The sequence below is a fragment of the Bemisia tabaci genome, chromosome 1 (genome assembly GCF_918797505.1).
Source record: "Bemisia tabaci chromosome 1, PGI_BMITA_v3".
Classification (NCBI taxonomy): domain Eukaryota; kingdom Metazoa; phylum Arthropoda; class Insecta; order Hemiptera; family Aleyrodidae; genus Bemisia; species Bemisia tabaci.
This window is the reverse complement of record NC_092793.1, coordinates 48,198,712-48,224,271: the sequence shown is the minus strand read 5'-3', so window position 1 is coordinate 48,224,271 and position 25,560 is coordinate 48,198,712. Positions and strand designations below refer to the sequence as shown.

The following is a 25,560-nucleotide window of genomic DNA, read 5'->3' as shown; positions in this document are numbered from 1 at the left end:
AAGATTGGAGGCTGTTTAGGAGGGGGAGGGGGTATCGCGGAATTAAATGATCTCTGATCACGGGCAAGATCAGTCGTCGCTAGGTTCGCTGTCCAGATGCTACAGCTATGTTTACTCGTTGACCGTCGACTACAAAGTTAGTTAATACATTTACGAAGATTCATTCATTTTTGCTAGGTAAGCGCACTTTCAGTACTTTTGAGAGTAGTGTAGAGGGAGTGCAGTTTTCTCAAAATTGATGGTTATAGTTTTGGTGAGCTTCTTCACCTCAACGATGCTCATCCTCTTCTGAGAACTTAAAAATGCGTGCTTCTCTAATACGAACGTATTGGAACTTCCCTTTGTTTTTAATTGCTTGCAACATTCAATTTCCAGCGCAGAAACATACCAGAGTTACTAAGTGACATTTTCACACGATGCCTCAGTAATTAATTGTGAGTAGTGTTTTTAACTACTGATGAAGTAAGCTCAAATATCGTGAGACATTTTTTTCATTTTTAAATTCAGATAGAACACAATAGAAAACTTGGATACTTTACCCAACCACTCCCAAAATGGAAACTCAGTACTCTTAAGTATGAAAGCATATTAAAAGGCTTGTTTTCACTATAAAGACTAAAACAAATACTGTAGTCATTTATATACACATCAACATCTTCGGTAGCCTGCAGTAGGATTTTTACCACGTTTTGTGAATCAAAAATTAATTGCCTAAGTTAAACTGTCAGTTATGAGACGCAAAGCATATATTATAAACATCTTTCCAGGTATATTTCGCCCCATTTGTAAGTGGACGATTGTTTCTTCACAACCGCTTAGATTTCCCATGAAAAATTCATGTCTTTTTCTGTTTTCTTCCAGGTCACAGATACCCAGGAAAATTCTTAAATTATTCAGCAGTATCGAATGTTAACATAATGTTGGCTAAAATAATACTAATCATTTACTCTATGCTGATTTTTATTCATGCGGTGTACTCCTTACCAACTATCGCAGTGAGAGGTTTGTATATTCATATTATCTTTCTCTTGGCTTTATGAAGGTAAAATCATGCACTGTCTTTATCTATAATCAATAAAATCAGACCACAGACGCTATATCAATTACATGCTTTTATGGCCACTTAAGGGCCTTGCACGCGATACGCACAGAGAAAACACAGGAGGTATTATGATCCACCAGATTAGATCGGACGGTCATCTCGCGCATCATTCAATTATGTCATTGAGCACTACAAATATTTGAGTAATTTGTAAGGAGAACAGAACACAAAACAGTATAATGGATAGAAATATTATGCCATGTGAGGCAAGTATGATGCTAACTACAAGGCAATCTTTTAAAATCGCAATACTTCTGGTCAAGCAGCTTGCAAAGAAGGTTCCAAAACAATGTCTTGTTCGCAAAACGGATTGGATCTCGATGGCTAATAGTAATCATCATTCAAATTTGGCCTCTACTTCGTAAAAAATATAACTATCAAACCGCACAGATGAAAATTTAAATACTTATACTCCCACAATTTTATGTATCCTATTTTTAATACTAAAAAAAGCTTGTTAAGAGACTATGTATATGTCATCTTATGTACATGCATTGTCACCCATCGTCTGAAGCAATCGCCTTTGATTATTAGTTCACACTGCTACTGCCATGCGATTGATAGGGTTTTCAAATGATACAACTATTCGCCCCCTGATGCCACGTTAGGAAGTATCTTTATTCAGTGATACAGTGAAGGCGTTTCTAACGAGTTGGCACGCTTCATCAAAGGATTTTTTCAAGCAACTGAATCACTCGCTAATTGACGCTGCTTCTTCATTGACTGTGCTTTTAAATGATGCCACTATTTGGCCTCCGCGGCAACGCTAGGAGGTATCCTTTGATAATGAAGGCGTTCCTTTAATCAGATAAATTTAAAACCATATTTTGGCGAGAAATTTTTTTTATTTAACAATATTCATAATGCCGCTATCTTATGTGCGTCCTCCAACGTTTGTTTCTTACAAACCAACGTTATTTTTCGATGTTTTTCAGGAAAATGCACACCTGGTGAGTTGGTTTTCGTTCAGTGTAACTTATGCACGTGCAGCCCGAAAGGAGAGCCGAATCAAGTCTGCGCGGAAATGTGGTGCCCTCCGGACGCTCGGGTCAAGCACTTATACCCCAACCCCTTTCAAAAATTTTACCCCAACAGGTAAAACTGCTAGAAATATGTGTCCATGAATGTACAATACAGTCGAATACAGGGGCCCGAGGCAAACCTAGGAATTCCCACTCCCTTGCAATGGTAATGACTAATTTTTTTTAAAAAAAAAAAAAAAAAAAAAAAAAAAAGAAAATAAAACTTGCAACATATGACATCGAAATCATGTACTTTTTTTCTTTTTTTCTTCTTTTTTTTCAAAACTTGGTTGAATGGCCAATCGAATGCGGAAAAGCGGAATCGGCGTCATTTGCTGTGTTTTTAAAGGCCAAAATTCTCTTAAACTGAGAGCTGACGCTTTGTTTTTGCCTTATCACATGTTTGCTCGAGTGAAATGACCGGCCGTGGCAATAAGAATTGTAGGGAGGCAAATTTCTCCTTGTGGCACTGTGTGAGAAGTCGGATAAAAAATCTAAATTTCATGGTTTAACGTGGGGTGTCCCAACGTACCAATACTATTCCAACGTTTCATGATATTTAATTTATTTTCATGTCGATAAAACTCGTAAGGTCCCATTATGATCTCAGCGCTTCAACCACCGAGCCTAGACTAAAGGGGGTGAAGACTCCAATTAGCTCTTTCTCAAGGATAAGTTTAGATCGCTAAAAGCTCACAGATAATAATATGTCTGGGTGCGTTATTCTTTTGTGCCCATTTGTTTGTAAACCTGTCTTCTAAGAGAGTGGTGCAAATCTATGAATTTTGAATCACTTCCACCACAATCCCCTTTTCAACCGATACTTTCGTGTCGATGGCAAGTTTTACTCTCTGGTTTTTTTTCTTTCTTTTTCACCTCACACACTCTTGTGAACTTTTTAGAGGTTATAAGAGTGAGGACACAAATAAAGAGAGAAATAAATATAAACACTGCATTTTGTATATTCTTAGGTATCATAGTCGTCCGATTTTTAAAAGGATTCAATTCAATGTTTCTTCTGTAACGGTTAATAGAATCTTTGAAGTTCATAATTTCTTTTATTTGTTACCTTTAAATTCAATATATGCATCTTCACAATTGTGTGTTCATAATTTTGCTATTTTATTTGTTCAATCATTCTATAAATCTCGTACAAGAGCAGCTGATTGTTTCGCTCGGTTTTCTTTCCTCTTTCGATGATAAGAGCTCAAATTTTCGGAGAGTGTTAAAATATTATCTTAAAATTAAAGTGTGTGACTTTATACTTTCCTTTTCTATCGATGAAGCTATCTCATAATTTAAATCAAAGTTAGAGAGTTAGACAACAAGTCCAGGCAAGTTAGAAAACGCTGAAAACCCGGGACATATCACCAGGGAAACTAGATAGAGGACGGAATGACAACAATAACTCCTAGATACAACTATTCGTGTTTGATTGCTTTCCTGGTTGCATACGCTAAGCAGTGTAGGCTTTCCAGCGAGCCCTATCCGCTGATCCATTTCAGAGGGGTTTTGCGTTTACGAGGACTGATTGGAGGTAGTTGATGAAGTCCTTCGAGTAAACTATCTTCAGGTGATCAAGACCAGTGTACTCTTGGGTGGTCACGTTAGGAAATGTCTCGCAGTACCGTAAACTGTCAAGGGTCACGGTCCCATCTCCGTCCACGGTCTCGTAACTGACAGATGTTGGATTAGCAATATCGCCTTTCACGACCATCCTGATTTATCAATAAATTCGCATCCATTAGCTCGAAATACAGTAAAGTTTCCGGTACATAATTATGTACTACTTTTATTTATGCGGGAACCGCACAAATCCAGAAATTATTTTTAGAGCTCCAGCTGCTCATTTTTTAACGTTTACCATTTATTTTTTGTTTAAATATCGAAGATAAATACAAGAAATCGGGTTGAACTTTGGATTTGTCTAGTGGCTGTGTTGTCATCCCCACGAACCTACAGAATTGTAGTTGCTTATCCTTCTAGCTTTGATTATGTTACACTATCTTCGGTAATTTTACTTTCAAGAGCCTGCTTTGACATAAATCAAGTACTCGTATTTTCAATTTTTTCACGTTTACGTTTTATGAGTGTCATCGCTGAAAATCAAAACTTTCATGAGTTATGATTAAGTAGAGCACCTGAAGATATCAGATTTTTTAATCGATCCTCTTCAGTCCTCTCTAACTCATTTTACATTTTGTTTTCAAAAATAGAGAAATGTACTTACTTAAATTTTGTTTGAACTGATTTTGACCAAATACACACAATATTTACTCCTAGTTTATCGCCTGCGACGGGCATCAACGAACGGACGTCCTCCCTCATCAGAAATCCATCCTCGTACTTGATGTCACTGATAAGTAAAAATAAAAAAAAAAAACAAAACAAAACAAAAAAATAGGCAAAATATATAACTTTCATTTGTTGCTTGCTATAATCTTCATCATTAAAATATCAATTTTGCAGTATTTTTAAAGCATCACGGCTGTTTTCATCGTTTAGTGGGTCCTGTCATGCTTAGTTTTATGGATCTAAGGGTGCAAATTACAATGGAGATAGTCCCTTCTGATTTGAATACACCCATGGAGCATTCCATTTCAATATGCTTTTCTGATGTTTTCTTCCTATTGTCAGACCGAAGATTGGTCAGAGTTATTCATTTTACTTAATATCTCCTTTGCCTAATATCTTACCATTCTTCACCACTTCTTCATACTTTTATTCCCTCATTCGATGTGTAGACAGCCCTGGAAATTAAGGCAACTGGTAAAATTAACCTATCATACTACTACCAATCATTTCTTTTTCAGCTCACTTATATTTTGTCTCTCCAATAACTTGGAGCCTTTACGGTGTGGATTCAGCTTTTATACCCACGTGAATAATTGCTTGTAGTCAGCTGCTGTGTACGTCTTGTTTTGCTCCGGCCATTCAACGATTACTGTTCTATTGTATGCTTCCTCGGAAAGTAACAGGAGAGCCACGGACTGAAAGGTTCTGACGAGATCTCTCATAACCGACTTCTTGAACGTTGGAACGTCAAAATTAGTCCCTATTCCAAAATGAGGAAATTAGTGTTAGTCCACAAAACTCCTTGGGCGAATAAATACTCTTCAATATAATTTGTCTTATTAGTACTGGGATAGTAAATTAGTACTTTGCAGGTGACTTATAGACGAAGACTCTATTTTTTAGGAAATATTCCCGTATTTTTTTTGTGGAAAAAACGTTCTTGGGCCCCTTATTTGTTCGAAAACAATTCTCGGACAGGGAAAAAAGTGTTCTTGGTTGCACTCTGAGTGTTCCAGATTTTGGAACCAGATCAACTTTTGGGAGGAAATATTAAAACCCTGATAGGTTTTATAAAATTTTTACTTATACCTACCACATTATATAGTATAAATGCTAACAGGAATGCCATTAACCGTACCGAATAGTCAACCAGGAATAACTGTTTTAAATTTTCCTGTTCAGATTTACGGTCTGAACATCGCGATACCCATGACAACCTCATATGAGAAGAACAGCAGTTGCTATAAATTTTGCCTGCTCCGAACGAGTAGAGATCATTCTCCGTGTTTCATTCTGTCCAGAAAATGCATTAGATCCAATCCTTAAGACAAAGAAGGAATGCTATTTTATACTTAGCTTGTAAGTCATGTTCTTGACTCAAAAGAAGGAGAGGACAACTCTAGACAACCTGCCAAAGTTGTGCTTCTAAATAGTATAGGTTAGCGCTCCGTTACTCAAATAAAGAAGTGGATTAGTTTTAGCCAGTTAAGTAGCTCCTTTTATTTATCCCCTTATTATGAATTTTACAAAGCAAGAGCCGAACCCGGCACTATACTTAGTACTCGTTTGATTTGTAATAAATCATCAAAAAAGTACAAGATACGTGTTATACCCTAAATTTTTCCAAAACGTAATCCGAGTTTTTTCTTGTGCAGTGTTGTTGATTCAAACAATTTTGGCTATGAATTTAGGCGTTTCCCTAGAAATTCTGAGACCATCTCGTGTGACACAAAACAAACGGAAATCAGTTTTGAGAATCGTCCGCGTTGGTGAACATAAAAACATACCTTCGATGAAACCCGACACAGCCATAGGGCTTCCCAGCCATGGTGTTGAGATAGGAACGAAGAGGTTAATGTATTTGTCTTTCCACTCCGGTGGTTGCTTGGTCAGGAAGTGAGACCCAATTAAACCACCCATGCTGTGAGAGACCAGTGTTACCTTACGTCCTGAGTCATTGGCAAGCTGTTCGACCAATTTTGCTAGGCTCGTGAAATAACCATACTTTTCTTCTAGTTGCGCTGAAATTACAATTAATGCACCCAATCAGATTCATTTGATCCGTTTTTTGAGATGCCAAACAATCAAATAAGTTAAGAAAAATACTATGCTTCCTATAAGTCCACCAAACAGGGAGAAGATCTTGTACCAATGGCATTATTGGACAAAAGATAAAGTTTACTGATTCTAACGAAAATTACCTACTTTTTGGTGAATTTATTTTCAAATTTGTTGATATGTTTAACTTTTTCTACAAGACATTTTGATGAGATTGGGGACCATTAAAGTTTTAAACACGGTATTTTAACTAATTTTTGACACTCCTCTTGTAAGCCACGTACAAAAAAAATTCTTAACCCCTTTTAGAATTATGTAAGATTGGATTGATCCCTCCCCTGATTTCTCGGAAAAGGACAAGACAAGCCTGTAACATAGCTTGAAAAAATAATTTTTTGGAAAAATATGGTTTCTATCAATGTGAGAAGCTTACTTAAACTGGTCTAAACTCCCATCCACTCGTAAGACCCAATAAAGGAAGCTCAAACCCCCATTTTCCCCTTACAAGTAACACTGAAGCGACCAGTTAAGAGTGGACTTTATTACTTTGCAGCAAGGAGCAACTATTTTTTTCTAAAATGCACTGTCCGATTAAGAAAATGAATAGCCCAAATGCTGTTTCTAAAATGAGTTAAAAATATGGGTCCCTTATCACAAGATGTAGTTCAAATGCTTTGATACTTTCATTCTCAACCAATTTATGGGGTACTTCATTTGCTGCATGTCGATTCTAACAGAGAAAAATCTTACTGACGTGGTGCATAGCGACCGTCGTAGGCCGCCCCTTTCAAGTTACGTTTGGTACTGTAGCCGCTTTTCCGGAGAGCTTTCCCGATGTCATCGAAGTAACCAGTCCCAATCCTAGTTATCAAATCCTTTGTCAAATATTCAACAGCCTTCAGGCTTCCGAAATCTCCCATCACTCGCGTCTTCACCCCATCTTGATTGCTGCTCTTATGTGCGGTTCGATTGTAGATTAGCTTGTACCTGAAAACCTGAAGAATGTCACGTCTTTCTAGACTCCTTAGTTTGTCATGTTATTTGAAGTAAAAATATCTTCTATCTGCTAAAGCAGAATCGATGGGCTTGGAGCAAAATGCACATAAGTGTAGTTTTTGCTATTTCGAGAAATACATGTTTGAAGTTTTGACATTACATGGATCCTCACGGCGGGAAAAGAGTTCAAACCGACTTTTTGATGCTTGAAAATTGGAATTTAAGAGCAAATTTTTCACAGAATATGTTTTAAGACGAGTTTACATGAAATTCTTAATACGAGGGTCATCCAAAAAGTAAGGTTCCCTACCTTGTATCTTCCGAACGAAAAGAGATAAATCAAATCGGTAAAAACGTACATATTAGGCATACTCTAAGCTTTAAAACAAACTCAAGTTTTTGAAAATCGGTTGAGGACTTCGCGAGAAAACTCAATTTTACTGAGACGACCTCCCGTCGTCGCGTGCCCACCTCCGAGGTCAGAATGCGCGGAGAGTCCTTTACTTCAGACTCGGCTTATCGCCTCTAAACATCAAATTGAAAAGGAATTTAAAAGATTTTATCAAGTAGGCCTTACCTTACTTTTTGAGATAGTCTCCGCATCTTTTTGGACATTTCTGGTATCATTACAGCAGCTCTTTCATGCCTTCCGCGTAAAAGGTCTCGTCTTGGCTCCAAAACCAGTCATTGCCAGCGATCTGCACATCCAAATCAGTTGTTTACCGTGGTAAAATTTTTCCTCAATCCTCCGTACTCTCTTAATTTAGCCTCAGGTGACTTTCGTCTATTCCTGAGATGAAAAACTCCCAATGTGGAAAGCGATTTCCAACCGATTTAGAGGTGCAGATCGCTGGCAATGACTGGTTTTGGAGCCAAGACGAGACCTTTTACGCGGAAGGCATGAAAGAGCTGCTGTAATGATACCAGAAATGTCCAAAAAGATGCGGAGGCTATCTCAAAAAGTAAGGTAAGGCCTACTTGATACAATCTTTTAAATTCCTTTTCGATTTGATGTTTAGAGACGATAAGCCGAGTCTGAAGTAAGGGACTCTCCGCGCATTCTGACCTCGGAGGTGGGCACGCGACGACGGGAGGTCGTCTCAGTAAAATTGAGTTTTCTCGCGAAGTCCTCAACCGATTTTCAAAAACTTGAGTTTGTTTTAAAGCTTAGAGTATGCCTAATATGTACGTTTTTACCGATTTGATTTATCTCTTTTCGTTTGGAAGATACAAGGTAGGGAACCTTACTTTTTGGATGACCCTCGTATCTTAATTTTTTCAAAAACTGCACTTGTGCGCCCTGTCCTACAAGCCCCTCAATTCCAATCACGATGAATTGTATTTAAATCAAAAGGAACTCTATTCAGTCTGACTTGGACCCTACGATCCATAAGAATACATGCATGACAGGTCTCATGATGCAATCGAGATAGTTCCTTTTGATTAAAGCATGTGCAAGTTTAAGAGTTGAACATGAAAAGCTGGACAGCTTTGAATAGTGATTTCCCAACTACATGGATAGGATTTTCGTCCAAAAAAGTTTTTTTTAGGGGAAGTGCGTCCCAATTGAAATCATGAAACCGTCATCACTCCAATTTGGATTGACCCTTTTGGGTGTATTTCATGCCAAAGACTCTTTTGAATTAACAGAATAAATTAAGGGTCCCATTATCTCGATATTGAACTTTTATGCAGCTGAGGCCCTTGTCACGTGCGCGGTCAGCCTCGGACAAAAAATCGGTTTTAGGATACTTCAAGTTGCATTGGGGTGGCTATCTCGTCTTGAGTCTTGATTATAAGACAGAAATATGAATATCATACAACAAAGATGCAAATCGACGGTGAAAGTCGGCAATCACATAACTCGGTTTGCGACGTCGCAGACTTCCTGAAACTACTCAACGGCAACTCTTTAAAACTGCCGTGATTTTTCTTCTCGGTGCGAAGGAAATTCTGCAAAAACTTCAAGGAATGATGTCAATTATTGTTCTCCTTTAAAAAAATAACATAGAGCCAGAGATTTTCAGACACCTCAAACGAGTTATGAGATTGCCGACTTACACCGTCGAAATGTATATTAGTGGCGATTCATGCAAGTTGAAGTAGTGCGATGGACGGTTAAAAAAATGTAATTTACCCAGCATTTTAAAGGTTTTCCTCCAAATGCGGTTTTCAAACTGAGCCACAGCACTTCCCAGTCTTTCTCCTTGGCGGTGCAGAGGCGTGGTTGCCCGTGTGTCCGCCATGTACCCTCTATTATACTCCCAACCACTCCAGGGACTGAGGTAAAGTAAAATTACAAAAATTAGGCAAAGTTTTGAACTTAGTATGTATCAGAGAGATAGGTAGGAGAGAGAGGGGAGAGGGAGGGAGAGCGGGAGGGAGAGAGGGGGAGAGAGGGGGCGTGAGGGGGGAGAGAGGGGGGAGAGAGGGGGAGAGAGGGGGAGAGAGGAGGGAGAGAGGGGGGAGAGAGGGAGGGAGAGAGGGGGAGAGAGGGGGCGTGAGGGGGGAGAGAGGGGGGAGAGAGGGGGAGAGAGGAGGGAGAGAGGGGGGGAGAGGGAGAGAGGGGGGAGAGAGAGGGAGGGAGGGGGAGAGAGAGGGAGAGAGGGGGGAGGGAGGGTGAGGGAGGGGGAGAGAGGGAGGGGGGAGGAAAAGTATGCACCGGAAAATGAACGGAGTCTCTCATGCTCTCAAAAAATGGGATGCTTAACAAACAGCTTTAGCGTTAAGAACTACACTGTAGGTCAAATAGCGCCAACTACAGGCACTAGTGCTGAACGCTATAGACGACTATAGGTTTCAGCCCTATGACTGTAGGGTCAGCCCTACTGCCTGTAGTTGGCGCTATGTGACCTGCAGTGTATAGGTCTCAACGCTGAAGCTGTTTAATCAGTGAATGGCTACTTAACGTGAAGCTAATTAAAGCAGTATGCAACATATCTCTTCTTTAAGATCTCCTGAGGAGAGTGAATCACACGATGAAAAGTCTGGAGATCAACTCCTTAAACAAGGTACACGTAAGTGTTTACAATTCACATTGGTTAAATGACAAAAATACAAATGATATCGTTTGTGAAATCTCACTTCCATTTGATCATTGTTAAAAATACTTGTTCATGTCTTTTTTAAGAGTTGATTTACGAACTTCCCGTTGTGGGAATGATCAAATCGTTTTCAACGGAACATCTTGAGAAAGAAATGAGAAAGGTTCATTCCTGTTGAGATCTTTTGTGTAAAGGTTAATTCTACCAATTATCGTTAGCGGAGGAAAAACCGCAGTTTTGTTCAAGAATTCATACAACCCATCTAATTTTTCGATTCGGAAGACTGAAATTCTCAGCCTTGAAAATAAGCTTCAGTATGTTAACCATAAAGATTGTCAACTTGACTAATTTTGCCATGACTATTTTTCACAACTTTTTTTTTACCCAGAGCTGACCTCTTTGATGATGTTAGGATTTCTTATTGCTTTGATTGTTCAAAAGTTGTGGATAATAAATGTGAATAAAGCTACGCAGCTGAACATAAAACCCTGCCTTTAATAATCATTTTGAGATTTTAAATTCTTTACGAACAAGAGGAATGTTTGAGAGAAAAAAAAATCATGAAAGTGTTGTCAATTGACTTATTTTGCCACTCAAAGATAGTAAATAGTATATTAACGCTATAAATTTACTTAAAATAACCGGAGACATGTTCATGGTTCTGAAGTCATAGCTCGACACGTTTCCTCTTCTGAAGTTAAAGCTCAGAATTGTCGGAAGGACACAAGACACAACACAAAATGAGATGGAGAATTTAGAGAGCGGAAAAAAATTAAACTTATTTTTCAGTATATACATCGTTTGCAAGAAGGTGTGCACTAAATATGTCTCGTTAAGAGCTGTTAAAAATCGAGTTGTTGAGCTTTGACAGTGGAAAAGCAATAAATATGAATCAGGTAATGTTTCAACAGCTGCGTTGTAAACAGTTAAATATGTGGGCAAAAATATCGATTTCACATCAAAATGAACGTGCTTTTCATTGCGACACCATCAAGGCAACCGTTGACGTAGGTATGTCAAGAGTAATCGGCTCAGCCATAGAAGTACAAACTCTACAATAAAGCACGTTTTAGAATGGATTTACAAACATCACTGGAAAAAAAAAACAAGCAGTAAGCTCCAACGCATTCGCGTCGGAAAGCGGCTCTGGCGACGGTAGTTGTAGTCAAGAATGAGGGCCTAGACACATTTTGTCATTGATGTACAATCCGACAACTGTCGATTCATGTTTTGTAACTTAGCAGATTTACAAAGCCGGTGTATAAATGTGTATTGGCCCTTGATATGCAGAATGCATTTTGCAATGCAACTAGTTTGTGCAACAATAAGACTGAAACTGACTCTAACTGGAATTTTGTCTTTTTAGATATTTGGTTATTTTGTATTTATTAGAATGTATATTTTCACAGCCCTTTGATAAGAAACTTTGGAATGCATGGTTGATAAGTCGTTTAGCGAGGCTGCAAAAAATCTGCATTTTTATATCTGAAACTGTAGGTAATGGTTTTTTATATAATTGTAAGTCATGTGTTTGTACACATGCACCACTACAGCTTACATATTTATTACATGAATAATAACAAGTACCATTTTTTCTCTGAATACAGTAATAACTATTTACCTAAATGTAATCTATACTAATAAAGCAGACTTCACGTTGATTGACTCACTGACTGACTGACTGACTGACTGACTCACTCACGTATCAGCGGATCTCGTGAACGGGAGGCCGTGTGACCCTGAGATTCCGCACTGGGATCCCTCTCTACCCCGAGGCGCCGGATAAGGGAGGATTTCGCGATCCGCCCGCCGGTTCGCGGGATATCGCGGTCCGCGTGTGTCGATTTTCCCGTAAGGACAACGGGTGCGAGAGAGAGTGCGAGCGAGATGGAGCGATTTCCGCGTTTCGCGCTGAAAGACAGCTGATAAATTTTACGTGTATTCTTCTGGTACGCGCAACGGGTGCGAGGAAGATGGAAGGAGTTAAGCGTCCAACGAGTGCGAGGAAGATGGAACGAGTTCGGCGTCGCGCTGTTGGAAACGCCGCGCCATGATTGTTGCGAGCTCCGACTCGTGCATCCGTTGCCGGGCTACTCTCTCAGGGATGTGAAAATCTGGAAAATCTGTCTATGCATCGGCATAGAATAAAGAGACTGACGTAGTCTCTTCATTCTATGACATTGGTTCGCGATTTTCGCGATTGGTTCGCGCATTGGTTCGAGTTTTCTTCCGTTTTTTTTTGCAAGATTAGTGAAAAATGTGCTCCGCGGAACCTTTCGTTTCGTTTTTTTTGTTTTTTTTTTGTTTTTTTTTTTGAAAAAATTTACCTGCTCAAGTTCGAAAGTAAAAAAATTGTTGTGATTTAGTCTTCACGTCGCCTGGGGTTACTTTTTGTTACTTTTATCTTCTGTGGGGTTACTTTTTGTTACTTTTATCTTCTGTTTTGAAATAATTAAGGCAAATTCTCGGGAAATTTTGAGAGAAGCTGTTGCTTGGCTTCAAAAATAAAATAAATAAATCAAAATGGAACATAAAGACGGTGTGCAACGCTTCAATCGGAGGAGAAGCGGGGGTTTCGCGCGCATTTCATCAATATTTGACTCCGATCGTGGAGGGCGCTCTTGATACAACTATTTCACCACGGAAGATGTCCAAATTGCCGCTTGCTAGATTGAAGGCGTTCTATACTGTGATGACGGCTCGGTCACACTGCGCAGTGCGCCTGCAGACGCGGTGCTGACAGCGGAGCAGAACTAGAACATCGCTTCGACATTCTTCACCTGCTTTCTGTTTCTATCATAGTTTAACCAAAACACATGAGTCTTACTTGCAAAATTTTAAATCATCGCTAATGCTCTTTTTTTTTTTTTTTTTTTTTTTTTTTCAAAACATTAAATCTTATATAGGAAAACCGATGGTTACATCCCATATGGTTCTCGTGAAATTAAGATTGGATTCTTCCAATTCGTCACTTTTAACAAGCAGAATTGAAGCGAGCAACTATTTGAACTCCGGAGTGGGTATGTGGTATCATACAAAATTGAAGGAAAATCATACGTTTTCGCCCATCTCAAGTAACAGATGTTTATGAGTTTCATGCGCACATTTACGTAATCTTAATTGAGTCAGAGATTCGCGTGTATGCCACGATATTGATGTGAATAACGCGCAATTGTAATGATCTTAAAAATTCGCTAGGAACACGACGTATTTGCCGTGATACCGTGGTGATTATCGTGTAATTTCTAATTTGTTTTACAAAATCCCAGGAAAAATCAAGTTTTCTCCGCGATGTAGATGACAAACCCGCCATTGCTGTGAATTAATTGAAACCGCTGGTTAAATCCCGTAATTATTTCGCGGCTGAAACTCACCAGCTAACTTCAATTAAACATTGAACTGACAAAAGTAACAAATCTTTATGAAAATAACCAACTTTTGATTGGGAATTTTTGATTATTATAATTATCATGTGAGCTTATTGCAGAACAGACCAAAATAGCAGCATACTACTAATATCAACTTTTTAATCAAACCAGTGCGTCTCGCCAATTTTGAAATAGTAGATAATAATTCAGAAACACAATTAGTAACTGATCACTAATCACAGTGATTGCTGATGGTGGGGTTTTCCTGTGCGTAGCACGGGTTTCCTGCTAGTAAATCATATAATCGTAATAATCATAATCGGAACTTTATGAATAAATTGCTCCATTTAAAAATCAAAACAATATCGAATTGCGATATATTACACGGATAAGATAGGGCTATGTCCTGTCGTAAGCGGCGACATAGAGTCGATGTCATTTCAATAATCGCCCCGATGGCCACGATAGTTGTTAAACGTTTGCGGTTTCCTTGGTAACCTTTGTTTGCTATCAGCTGATATCGAGTAATATGCCTAGGAAGCTCCAACCACTGCATTCTTCCAAAAAACCGCGAAAACTTTAAAATTCAAAATTTCAAATTTTGAACGTAAAGTACATTTTTTCCATCACGAGATTAAAGCACAGACAAGTTTTGAATTATTGACTGTATCACCATGATTCCAAAAATACACTACACAACATAGCATTGGCTAACAATAAAACAATATGCAATAAAATAAAGTCATGACAAGGTACATAGTCGAAAATGGCGCCGATTCCCATCAACCAACGCGCGGTCTCTCCAATGTAACATGGTCCATTGATACTCCCCAGCTAAGACCGTCCGGAATAGCAGCTCTAGTGCAAGCACCAGAGCCGCTAAAAAAAAAAACCTGCGGGCGTGAAAGCCGTAGTTACGGGCTCTATAGCAAAACCGTCCGTTGCGGGCTCAGAGGCTAAGAGTTCTGGGTGCTAGAGCCGTAGCTCCGATTGCTCCGGTTGCAGAGGCCGGAGCAACGTTTGCTCCACCCGTAACTTTTGGCCTCTCAGTCCGCAACGGACGGTAGTGCTACATAGCTCGTAACTACGGCTTCCACGCCCGCAGTTTTTTTGATCAGTGTACCTTTCTGTGCAAATCATCATTATTTAAAGGACACGGTTTATAAAATTTCAATTAACCTGTATATCTCGGTCAACTGTAATTTCATAAAATCAATATTTGATTTCGCAAGGGTGGTTAAAAGTGGAAATCACTCTTCAAATTTGCATTTGACTTGAACATTCAGTCAAACTATGCGTGACTAAATTGGTCCAAATTTAACGGATAGGTCCTGAATCAGACGAGGATCTGGCTTAAAAAGTAAATATGAATAAATGTGTGGTTGGTTGGTTGGTAGGTAGATACGTTTATTTGGAGCTAGGTCGAGATGAAGTGTTACAAGTTTGCAAGTCTAACATTGGTACGGAATGTCCTCCAAGTTGATCTATTTTTCCAAGTTCATGTATTTGCGAGCAAACTTAAAAAAACTAATATACAATTGTTCGGTGAAGGAGTTAACAACACAACTCACGTAATTTATCACATAAAAGGAGAAGAAGGGACTTGCGTAGAGGACTTGAATAAAATATTGATAAAAAGCTTTTTGCAATCTATAATTGCTATAAACCCATCATGATGATTGGCATGTGCAAGAATTCATTATTTACGTTAAAAAGAAAAAGAAAGTAAATCCAAAGAAAGTTATTCAGAGGCGAGACAGAGTTAAAATCTGACATGAGAGATGTTACCTTTTTATATTGTTTTATAATTATTTTTTGTAGGTAATTTCTTTATTACAGCACTTTAAAAAAATAGTAGATACATATCGATGAACGGATATAAATATTTAATGATAATATATAATACTAAATCAACCGAAATTAGGGTTTAAAAAATACACAATACCCACTTACAAACTTAATCATAATTATAACGATGCCCAATGAACTTTCGATTTGAGAACCTCGTAATTTTTTTCAATTTTTATGTATGCAATCTTTCTTTGTAGTAAATTAACGAAGAAATTCACTTTAGTAATGAAAGTAATGTGCAACTACTGCAATAACACTTGAGTTTGCTCTTAAATTTATGCAAACTATGAAAAGGAGAAATTAAAGTGTGCTTGGAGAGTTTGTAGACCTTGCTGATGACGACTAATATGCCAGTGTTGAAAAAGCCTTATTTTTTGACCGTTAACGATGCACTATTTTGCTTCCAGTCAATTGTTCTTACTGACCTGGTTTGAAAGCTAAGACTCCTAAATAGTTATGAGTTGGTCTTATACACGGATAAAACATTTACAGCGATTGTGCATTTACTGTGACGGATTGGATAAAGTCGATCACGTCATCCTTAAATATGATTTTCAGGTGGTCGTACCCCTGGAAAACTTTTACTGTTACATTCTTGAATTTGTCGCAATGTTGCAAACTATTCAGCGTCACTGTTCCATCGCCCTCAACAAAATGTGACTTAACCGATTTTGGATTCAATATGTCATCTGCGATTTCATACCTGAAACAAATCAAAAGCGAGCGTATCTCAGCATATTTAAGATCGCACATTCAAAGATCGATTATCAACAACAACAAGTCGAGATTTAACGAGCCATGTCGAGGTTCTAAGTCACGAAAAAGTTCCTTTACAGAAAATAACGGTCATTGAGAGAGCACTTTTTCAGGCTGATGTTGCGCAGGCCTTATTCTTCTGTATTTTTATTTTTCAGTTATATTTTTCTGATGAAAATTTATGATTTACGTTGCAGGTACTTAAAATTAAACGATCATTTGCAAACGAATTTAGCCTCTGCACCAGAGGCAGGTTGACTAACCCATTTTAGATTGAGTAAGAATAACATGATCTTTTTTAAAATTAATATTTCTATTACTTACCTCTGGAGGGTCTCAATTTTGTTGAGATTCGAGTATATGCAAACCACCTTAACTCCTAGCTTATCGATATCAACAGGGAAGAAGGAGCGAACATCCTCTCTGATTAAATATCCGTCCTCATATTGAAGGTCCCTGGTGGAAACCAAACACAGAGTAAGCATGAATAAACTGATACACATCGATGGCCAAAGTGCGCAACCACGTATCTACATTTGAGACGTTGCAACTCCCTATCATAATTTATTTTTTCTTTGGAAAACTAGTCAACGTCATTTCTGAAAAACTTCTTTCCTTTTCCCCCTCTTTTGCCAGAATGTTTTGTAGAAACAATTTCAAACAAGATGCAAGCAATGAAGATATAGGGTTATACTGCTTTTCGAGCATCGATGTATCAATTGATATTGTCGAGACCAATCTCTCTTTTTTCAATATTTTCCATTCATTTTATTTACATAAAATGGTCTAATCAATGAAGGTGCAAAGGCTAAGAAATTCAAGTGAATTATCTCCAGTATGCTGATATTCCTGGTCCGCAATGACACGTTTTTTCTAAACTTTTTTTGCAGAGAAAACACCCTTTGTAAACTTTGTATAAATATATTTTAGGGACGAGTAAAAGCTTTCTCTAGGTACATGAGGATGGAGTAAATCACCCTCCATTAAATTTTGAGTTCAAAAACCCCACCCCCTCTTATTGTTGACTCTGAGATCACAAACTCTTTTTTGAATGCTGAGGAGGGATTAAAAACATAAAAAAGTTATTCTTAAATAATAGATCAGCTGGCCACCAGATTTTCCACAAAAATGTACTGTGCTTACGTGAATAATTGCTTGTAGTCCTTGGCAGTGTATTTCTTGTTTTTGAGAGTCCAATCGACTAGAACTGTCTCACCAAAAGCTTCTTCTGCCGGCAAGAGAAACGCCACTGATTGAAATGTCCTCACGAGCTCTTTCATTAGTGACTTTTTAAATGTTGGAACCCCGTAATTTGTTCCTAGTTCCGAACAAAAAGAGATCTAAATGAGGACTCTGAGAGGGCGTATAACTTGTCTCATTGGTTTTGCTCGGCGTTGTAATTTGTAATAAAGGTGCCTTCAAACGCTAGAGAGGTACGTCGTCGGCTAGAGGTCTCCTTCCTCCCCTCAAGGTGATCCCTGAACCACTTGATACTTTCTCAACCCACCAGTTTTTGGTCTTTAACGGAAGTGATACATTCTATTCGAAAATGAGAACTTCAAGTATCACTTTTAAACTACCCTGTCTAATAGTCTGAATATGTATGTTCCTGAAATGAAATCAATGAAGTACCTTCAAACAAGTATGTTTTTCCCCTTTCTTAAATTTTTTTTTCTGTTCCCGAGCATTAATGCTCAATATCTTCAAATAGTAAATTACCCCTGTGTCGTTAATATTATGAGAAATCCTCGAATACTGTTCCTTAACTACTGTATCTCGATGGTGGCAAATTAAATACGCTTTGAGCAGAAAGGGCGAAATTGTCTCCAAAATGATTTTAGAAATTCTACAGGGTGTTACACGCACACTCTGGGTAAAAGTCCAGACTAATCTATGTCCGTGGCGCTTCATCCTAGCTTACCTCTAGTCCATCAAATACGCCTAATGTGTAGGTTCGTCAATCTTAGATGATCTTCAAGAACCGTTGCCAAAAGACCATGCCCATCCAGGCACTTGTTTTACAGAATTCATGATAAATCAAGGTATAATATTCTATTCGGGGGTTTCTATCGCATTCACATACTATGATTCATTCGTGCAAAATAAAACCCCTTCAACTGAGAGAGTATGCAATCAACACAACAATACGAAAACCATGAAATCTGGGTTGCGTAATGCGTATCCGGTATTTTGAAGAGGATCTATACTGGATCTTCAATAATTTTCAATGCCGTTGGAGTCAAATTAAAAAATGATCGATTTTCGATAATTCCCCATTTGAAGCTATAGTAAAAAATCGATTATTGATAAGGTTTCCGTTGCGAACGCCCTATTTATTGATCCTTTTCCAAAAGTTTAAATGACAGATTAATCGATATATCTCCAAGCAGGCCAAGCCACTGGTTACCTGTAATGCCATTACATATATTTTCTTTAATCAGCGCTAATTTTAAAATAAATCAGGTAAGGATTTATCATAAAGAAAGCTCTTTTTATTAAATTTTGCATCATAAAATGTTTAAAGAATTGTGTTGGCTTACTTGTAAAGCAATTGGCTGAAGAGCCACTTTTAAAATAGGGACAGAGGAATATTAGATTCTAAATAAATGGACTAGGATTAAGATACTGCAGCAAAAAAATGTAGATCTCCAGAGATATATTTGAAAATCGCCACCTAAATTATGTTTGCTTAATACGAGTCTAACCAAAGACTTGTTTTTAAATTTTGTATGAATAGCATTGAATCTGTGTATCAGTAATATCGCAGAGAATTTCAAGATAAACTTTTTACTAGTTCGTTTCTAAAAAAAAAATAAGACTTAGTAGGAGATTTGCAAAGATGAAACCGGAGATATGCATTTTTCGATTTTAACTACCGATACACCTTCGGGAGCCAACTCATTCATTTTCTTTGTTTCTATTGTTTTCTGTCATCTTACCTAAGATATAGCTCTCCAGAGCAAATACACTTCCCAGCCATGGCGTGGATACGGCGACGAAGTTGTGTATGTATTTGTCTTTCCATTCTTGAGATTTCAACCCGAGGAAATATGCGGCCACCAAACCTCCCATACTGTGCGAAACAATCGACACTTTCCGTTTCGAGTCGGTTGCAACTTTCTCAACAAGCTCCGTGAACCTGTCGAAATACCCGAACTCCTTCTGTTGTACTGACACAGAAACAAAGTTAAAGCAGGATATTTTTTCAACTCTTTGAACATATATGTCATCACCGGGGGAAACTGAGCGTTATACGCCATAGAGAAAATAGCAGTGTAGTTGCAAACTGTCTGCTTCAAGACTCTAAGTTTTTCTTTTGCTCTAGTGAATTTTAAACAGGGTCATGTACCGAGATAATCGTAAAATATTTATCGTAAAGCTATGCAATGTCCTCCTCATCTTAATTCTTAATGCGTAATTCAATTACATTTTTTTACGTTACGACCAAACTATATTAGCGAATCTAGACAGCTTAAAGTGGAAAGGGCGAAAACAGGGTCCGGGGGTCTCCCTCAGAAAATTGTTGACGCATCTGTTATGTAGCTTGAGTCAATTTGATCTTGAGTAATCAGCAAATGAGAGGCTTGGAGGACAAGGAGCATAAATGTAGTATTTACTATTTCGAGAAATACGTGTTTGGAATTTTGAAAATAAGTGGATCCTCATGATGGAGAGCAACTTCAAAAAACTGACTTTTCGATGCTTATAAATTGCAATTTGAGAGCGAATTTTTCACAGAGTATGCTTTAAAACTAGTTTTACTTAAATTCATCAATACCTCAATGATTTAAAAAACTGCACTTATGCGCCTTGTCCTCCAAGCCCCTCAAATGTAAGCGTCTTCACTTCTTCTTTCCTCAGTTCCTTCCTTCTTCATTTTGGGCACCCGCGAAGGGCCCCACGCCCCCCCTCTTGGATCTGTCTATGAACCGAACAGCTTTTCGGGTATAGCCATGTGGGCAGGATCACAGAAGAGAAGCCTGTCGAACACGATACTTGATTGGGCTCCTCCTAAGAGGAGACAAAGGGGTCCTTTGCGCGCCGTAAGGGCGTCTACAGGAGGTATTAAAAGAAATGAGGGAGGGCATCTTTCTGAGGAGCTATGGGAGGATAGAGGACTGTGTTGCCGTGCTAAGGAAGAACGCCGTATGAACAATTACGCGTTGCCAAATGTCCTCCGGAAAAATTTGTAAATATTTTTCTTTCAATGTTTCAGATAATTTTGTTTGCAATTTTACCTGAAGTTTTTAAAAATTTATCGGAAAAATATTCCTAACTTTCCTCAAAAATATACATTTCATCGGAGGAAATTTGGCAACTCTCAAATGTTCATACGACGTTCTACTTTAGCATGGCAGTGTGACGATTAAGTGTAAAAGAGCGCCGGAGAGGGGAAGAGTACTGAAACTAGCTCTTATGTATGTACCTTACAGCTTAAAAAAATGGTGTATTGGTACTGTCTCGTTTTTGTATTTATTCGTAGACTTATTATGTACTGATATCTGTACTCACTGGGTGCATAGCGTCCATCGTAGCCGGCCGCCTTCAAATTTATGTCCGTTGAGTAACCACTGTCCTTTAACGCGTCAGACATGTCGTTAAAATAGTTCGTGCCGATTCGAGAGAAAGGGTCTTTCGACAAGTAGTCGACTGGCTTCAGGCTCCCGAATCTCCCCACAACGCGTGTCTCAACACCGGCTTGGTTACGACATCGGTGCGCAGCTCTATCGTAGAACAATCGGTACCTGTAAACCTGAATATGTCCAATAGGTCTATTTGCATATTTCAATAATTCATATAATAAAAGGTATAAAAACAAAGGGCGGGTTGATCTTTATAGCTGACAGGAAAAAGGAAATAACCAAAATTCCCCTTCATTTCATGTGTGAACGATTTTATGATGGCTTTTTTGTTTCTTTTTAAACTGTTCACAACATCGACTCTGACCCCCTGCTTGCAGGATCTCTAAACACAAAGACAATCTCTAGACCTGGAAAGTCACCTACATCAAGCAAAAACCCGATTTTGTTCACCTATTTTCTTGATTCAAAATAAAATCTTCTTAACGGCATACTCAAGAATGTGTCTTTATCTCTTTTATCTCGATTTATTTTGCGAGGTAAGTTCCGTACTCTTAATGGATGCCTGTCATTCTTAATAAGTTGGTGCTTCTTCAATTTCATATCATACTGTACAATACCTCTGTTGTGAAACAGTGAAGCGCCGCGGGTGGCACGCTGCGGCGCGCGGCGGCTGGCCGGCCAGCACGCAACGCGCATTGGCGCCTACAAACCTAAGGGGATACTCCACGCATTGCGCAATGCGTGAAGTATCCCCTCAGGTTTGTAGGCGCCAGTGCGCGTTTCGTGCTGGCAGCACGTCGCGTCACTCCGCTTTATGTTAGGCCCTATTATTGAAACTTGCGGGGTCAGCGTTTTTCAACTCGTGATTTTTGCATGGATTACTCTCATTTAAATGATGAAAAAAATAAATGCATGAAAGGAAAATATAATGTATGTTTTGTAAATATTAAGGTAGTTACTTGTAAAATTTAATGATCTCCAAAGCTAATGAATTATTTCTTTTATATTTTGTGCTTTTACTGTGCTACATTGTGGTGCACGCCCAACCAAACGTTTAAAATAGGATGTATTTGACTCTAAAAGATCGATGTAAGTATACAAATGGGCTAAAACTAAAAATTGTGTGCTTCTCGGTTTATTTCCCCTGTTATTCATTTTTTATAGTTTCTTTCAACACAATTACTGCTCATTGACTTTAATATCGATACCATCGCTCGGAACAGATTTTATAGATATTTGCCACGTTTTGAAAATGTAAATGTTTTTAAAATAAAGTAATGTTTTCATTAAAAAAAGTTTACAAAAGGTTAATTTTATATCCGAAATTTTAAGGATAGAAATAAAACCAAGTGTTTACCCATGCCCATTTAAAATGATAAATCAGAAGAAGGGAGTAACATTTCATTTAAAAAGCGAGTTACCGCAACAAGTCCTCCTTCTCTCTCAATTTTTTCATTTCAATATTTTCAATATAATTTTCTATACGGACTAAAATATAACACTTAGACCAAGTCACTGTTGCTTATTTTACGCATGGACGTAAACTGTTGAACAAAACAGGTGCGCGGACAAAAAATCGTTGAGGGAATGTCCTGAAACCCATTTTATCTCTGCCAGACTGATATAGATTGAGATATGCGCTAAGGAAAAAGTTGGTATTGCTAACTTATAGTTAGATTACCTCCGATTGGTGCTGCCGACTAACTACCACTAACCCACTGACTGCAATTCCTGGAATTTATTAATTTTCTATAGGTGTATAAAAGCAAAGTTGTCAGTCTACTGCACAAACTAAGTTAGGCGGGTCCAAATCATCCATATCTTTGGTGTAGAGCAGCTACTTTTTTCTTTCTAATTATTTACTTATTCCCCCTGATGTTTGGACACTTTCAATACTCTCCACTCTTCCTACTAAGTAATATCGTGTGCGCTAATTTGTGGGAATGTAAAAAGAGAAATCCAAGCTCCATACCCAACATCTCAGGGGTAAGCCACCGGCCGCTGCTTTGAGGTTGATCCATATTAATTCCCAGTCCGAATCTTCATCGCATCCCCTAGGGTGTCCAGTCGTGTGATATTTTGCTTCGATTTTGGTACCGGCAACCCCTGGAACTTTGAACATGATACTTGTGCATATTAGAGCAAGCGAATCGGTTAGACTTATTTTTAGAGCTGAAAATTTAGTGCTCGGGTCAATCTTTTTACGCCAAATTTAATGCAAGTTTCTCTGTTTGGAACAATTAATGAAAATTGCTTCCCAACTTCAATTACCGCAGCGCGGCGGCGGCGGCGGCGGCTTAGTACATTTTCAAATGAGAACAGTTAGTGAAGCAGTATCGTTTCTTAACTGGACGTATTTCTACCAAACAGACCTATGTGCAAGTGAGAAATATGGGGTGTGCTCGTTAGTTCTCTTTGCGTAAGAGTGAATGAGAATAATAAAGCGCCAGTGACGTCAGCGGCAATGAAAGTGCGCACTCTAGCGAGGGGGAGATCGTTGGAGGGAGTGTTTAACTCATGAGCCCTGTGCACAACGCTCTCTTGCCATGCCCGCGGCTCATGACTCCCGCATTCAGTTGGCACATAGGTCTGTTTGATAGAATGTAAAATCCCGCTTTTCCAATTCTACAAAAGGAATCACGCCCACTTTTACATTGCTTCTTATGCAGCTTCGACGAGCACACCCCATATTTCTCACCTCCACATAGGTCTGTTTGGTAGAAATACGTCCAACTGAAACTTGGACTAAAAAGAGGCCGAATTGACGAAACAAAGCGGACATGGAAGCTACGCACATTCCTATTTCAACGTTAAATTTTTATACTGCCGTGCTAAGGGAGAACGCCGTATGACCATTCGAGAGTTGCCAAATTTCCCTTCATTAAACATATTTTTTTGACAACATTCATGCATGTTTTTCCTTGAAATTTTCAGTTAATTTAGATTAAATTACGGACAAAAGTGTCTGAAATTTTTGGAAAATAATATTCACAATTTTCTCATTAATTTCGGTTTTTAGTGGTAGACACTTGGCAACGCCTGAAGGCTCAATACGGCGTTCTTCCTTAGCACGGCAGTAAAGTAGGCCAGAAAACATGCTCTGCACAGGAATCAATATAGAAAAGTCAAGGATTTTTTAAGTGTAATATTCACATGCTCTGCGCCGCAGAAAATTCTGTCAAACTCCAACCTGCGAGGATTTGATGGTAGCTCTTCTTTCTATTCTAGTTGCTTTGATTCATAATATAATTGAATCGGCCCAAGTAGCGATTGAAATTAGAAGCCATTCCCTCTCTATGGCTCTTCAAAGAATTATTTTCACTATGATATAGGTAACCCAGGATTAATGAGTAAGGAAAGCACATTATCGATCAACCTATCTCAATATGACTAGTAATATAAATGAACTTTATGACCTACCTAGTATAATGGGGGCCATTTGATTGTTTTTGTAGTCAAAGCTCTCGGCGAATTCAAAACTTAAAGCGAGAAAAAAGATAAGTAGCTGAACGTAATATTTTGAATGGCGCCAAAAACATTCTGCATCCATGTTATGTTTTTTTTAAAAAAAGAAAAAAATATAATAATAACCTTCAGGCGTTTTTTACTGTAGATTAAGGAAACAATGAGAGGTAAAAGGAATTAAGATGCAATACTTACTGCAAGAGGAAAGTTATAAATGTAACACCTGCTTGAAAAACGAACCGTTGGGGAATCTTTGCACAAGTGTGACATTATGTAATGATTACTGTGAAACCCACACCTTGCGATCGTATTCCATGATAAATGCACTTTTGCGTCATACCAATATTTCATTTTACCTCTGATTTTACCACCCGTAAATTCTACAAGTTTTTCTTTAAAAAGTTTATACAATTCAGATAGCGATTCGACTCCAAGTCGTGGCGAAATCATAAAAGTCTTATCATTTTGAAAAAAAAATAAATAAATAATGTTTCTAAGTTTCTGGTATAATATTCCGAATTATTCTTCGTAACGATTCTACGTTGAATATTGCACGATTTTATCCTTTTCATGATGCAGTAAACATTTTTTATCAATGTTTCAAACAAAAATCGAGACACTTTGGTAGCTGCTCTACCGTTAGGCTCAGTTATATCGTCTTCGCACGTATTATCATGCATCTGTGTTCCTCTAGATACTAGATACAAGATAAACTCATATTCTTATTGAGTTCAAGAAAACATTTGTGTAATAGGTACGGTGTGTTAAAAAGTTTCTTCATATTTTCCACCTATCATCAGCCTTTTTTATTAAAGTTATAGAGCGATGACAACTGAAATCAGACGAACGCTTATACTTCTTTGATTTTGAAGTATTTTGTAGTTAAGTGAGATTCAACAACGGATGAAGATATCCTGGACTTTTAATATTAACTCTTTTCACCCTTTCTCGTAGTTCACCCTACTTACTTGTTGTCATACACTTCGTGCAATCGTAAAAAATGCACATTTTAAAAATGAA

General features: G+C 38.2%; 3 protein-coding genes across 5 annotated transcripts; 1 reads left to right on the top strand and 2 right to left on the bottom strand.

Annotated features, from left to right (window-relative positions):
* The first annotated feature begins 65 nt into the window (after positions 1-65).
* Positions 66-3,198, top strand: LOC109038897 (uncharacterized). Its single transcript, XM_072302206.1, has 3 exons — positions 66-136; positions 862-1,002; positions 2,038-3,198. The coding sequence occupies exons 1-3, from the start codon at positions 97-99 to the stop codon at positions 2,199-2,201; spliced, it is 345 nt and encodes a 114-aa protein (XP_072158307.1). The 5' UTR covers positions 66-96; the 3' UTR covers positions 2,202-3,198.
* LOC109038896 (lysosomal phospholipase A and acyltransferase) lies at positions 3,005-12,080 on the bottom strand. 3 transcript variants are annotated; one of them, XM_019054159.2, is made up of 7 exons: positions 11,150-11,871; positions 9,611-9,753; positions 7,232-7,472; positions 6,207-6,440; positions 5,005-5,179; positions 4,355-4,480; positions 3,005-3,842 (listed from the first exon to the last, which is right to left on the bottom strand). In XM_019054159.2, exons 1-7 carry the CDS (start codon positions 11,313-11,315, stop codon positions 3,626-3,628), a joined length of 1,302 nt encoding a protein of 433 aa, XP_018909704.2. In that variant the 5' UTR covers positions 11,316-11,871; the 3' UTR covers positions 3,005-3,625. The 3 variants fall into 3 exon arrangements, with proteins under 3 accessions (XP_018909704.2, XP_072158300.1, XP_072158302.1); XM_072302199.1 differs by lacking the exon at positions 6,207-6,440 and having other exon boundaries at positions 11,150-12,080; XM_072302201.1 differs by lacking the exons at positions 9,611-9,753; positions 11,150-11,871 and having other exon boundaries at positions 7,228-7,368.
* A 3,191-nt stretch (positions 12,081-15,271) lies between these two features.
* LOC109038931 (phosphatidylcholine-sterol acyltransferase) lies at positions 15,272-24,786 on the bottom strand. The gene is made up of 7 exons (XM_019054203.2): positions 24,496-24,786; positions 23,048-23,187; positions 21,005-21,245; positions 19,432-19,662; positions 17,636-17,810; positions 16,817-16,948; positions 15,272-16,439 (listed from the first exon to the last, which is right to left on the bottom strand). The coding sequence occupies exons 1-7, from the start codon at positions 24,623-24,625 to the stop codon at positions 16,223-16,225; spliced, it is 1,266 nt and encodes a 421-aa protein (XP_018909748.2). The 5' UTR covers positions 24,626-24,786; the 3' UTR covers positions 15,272-16,222.
* Positions 24,787-25,560: the final 774 nt, after the last annotated feature.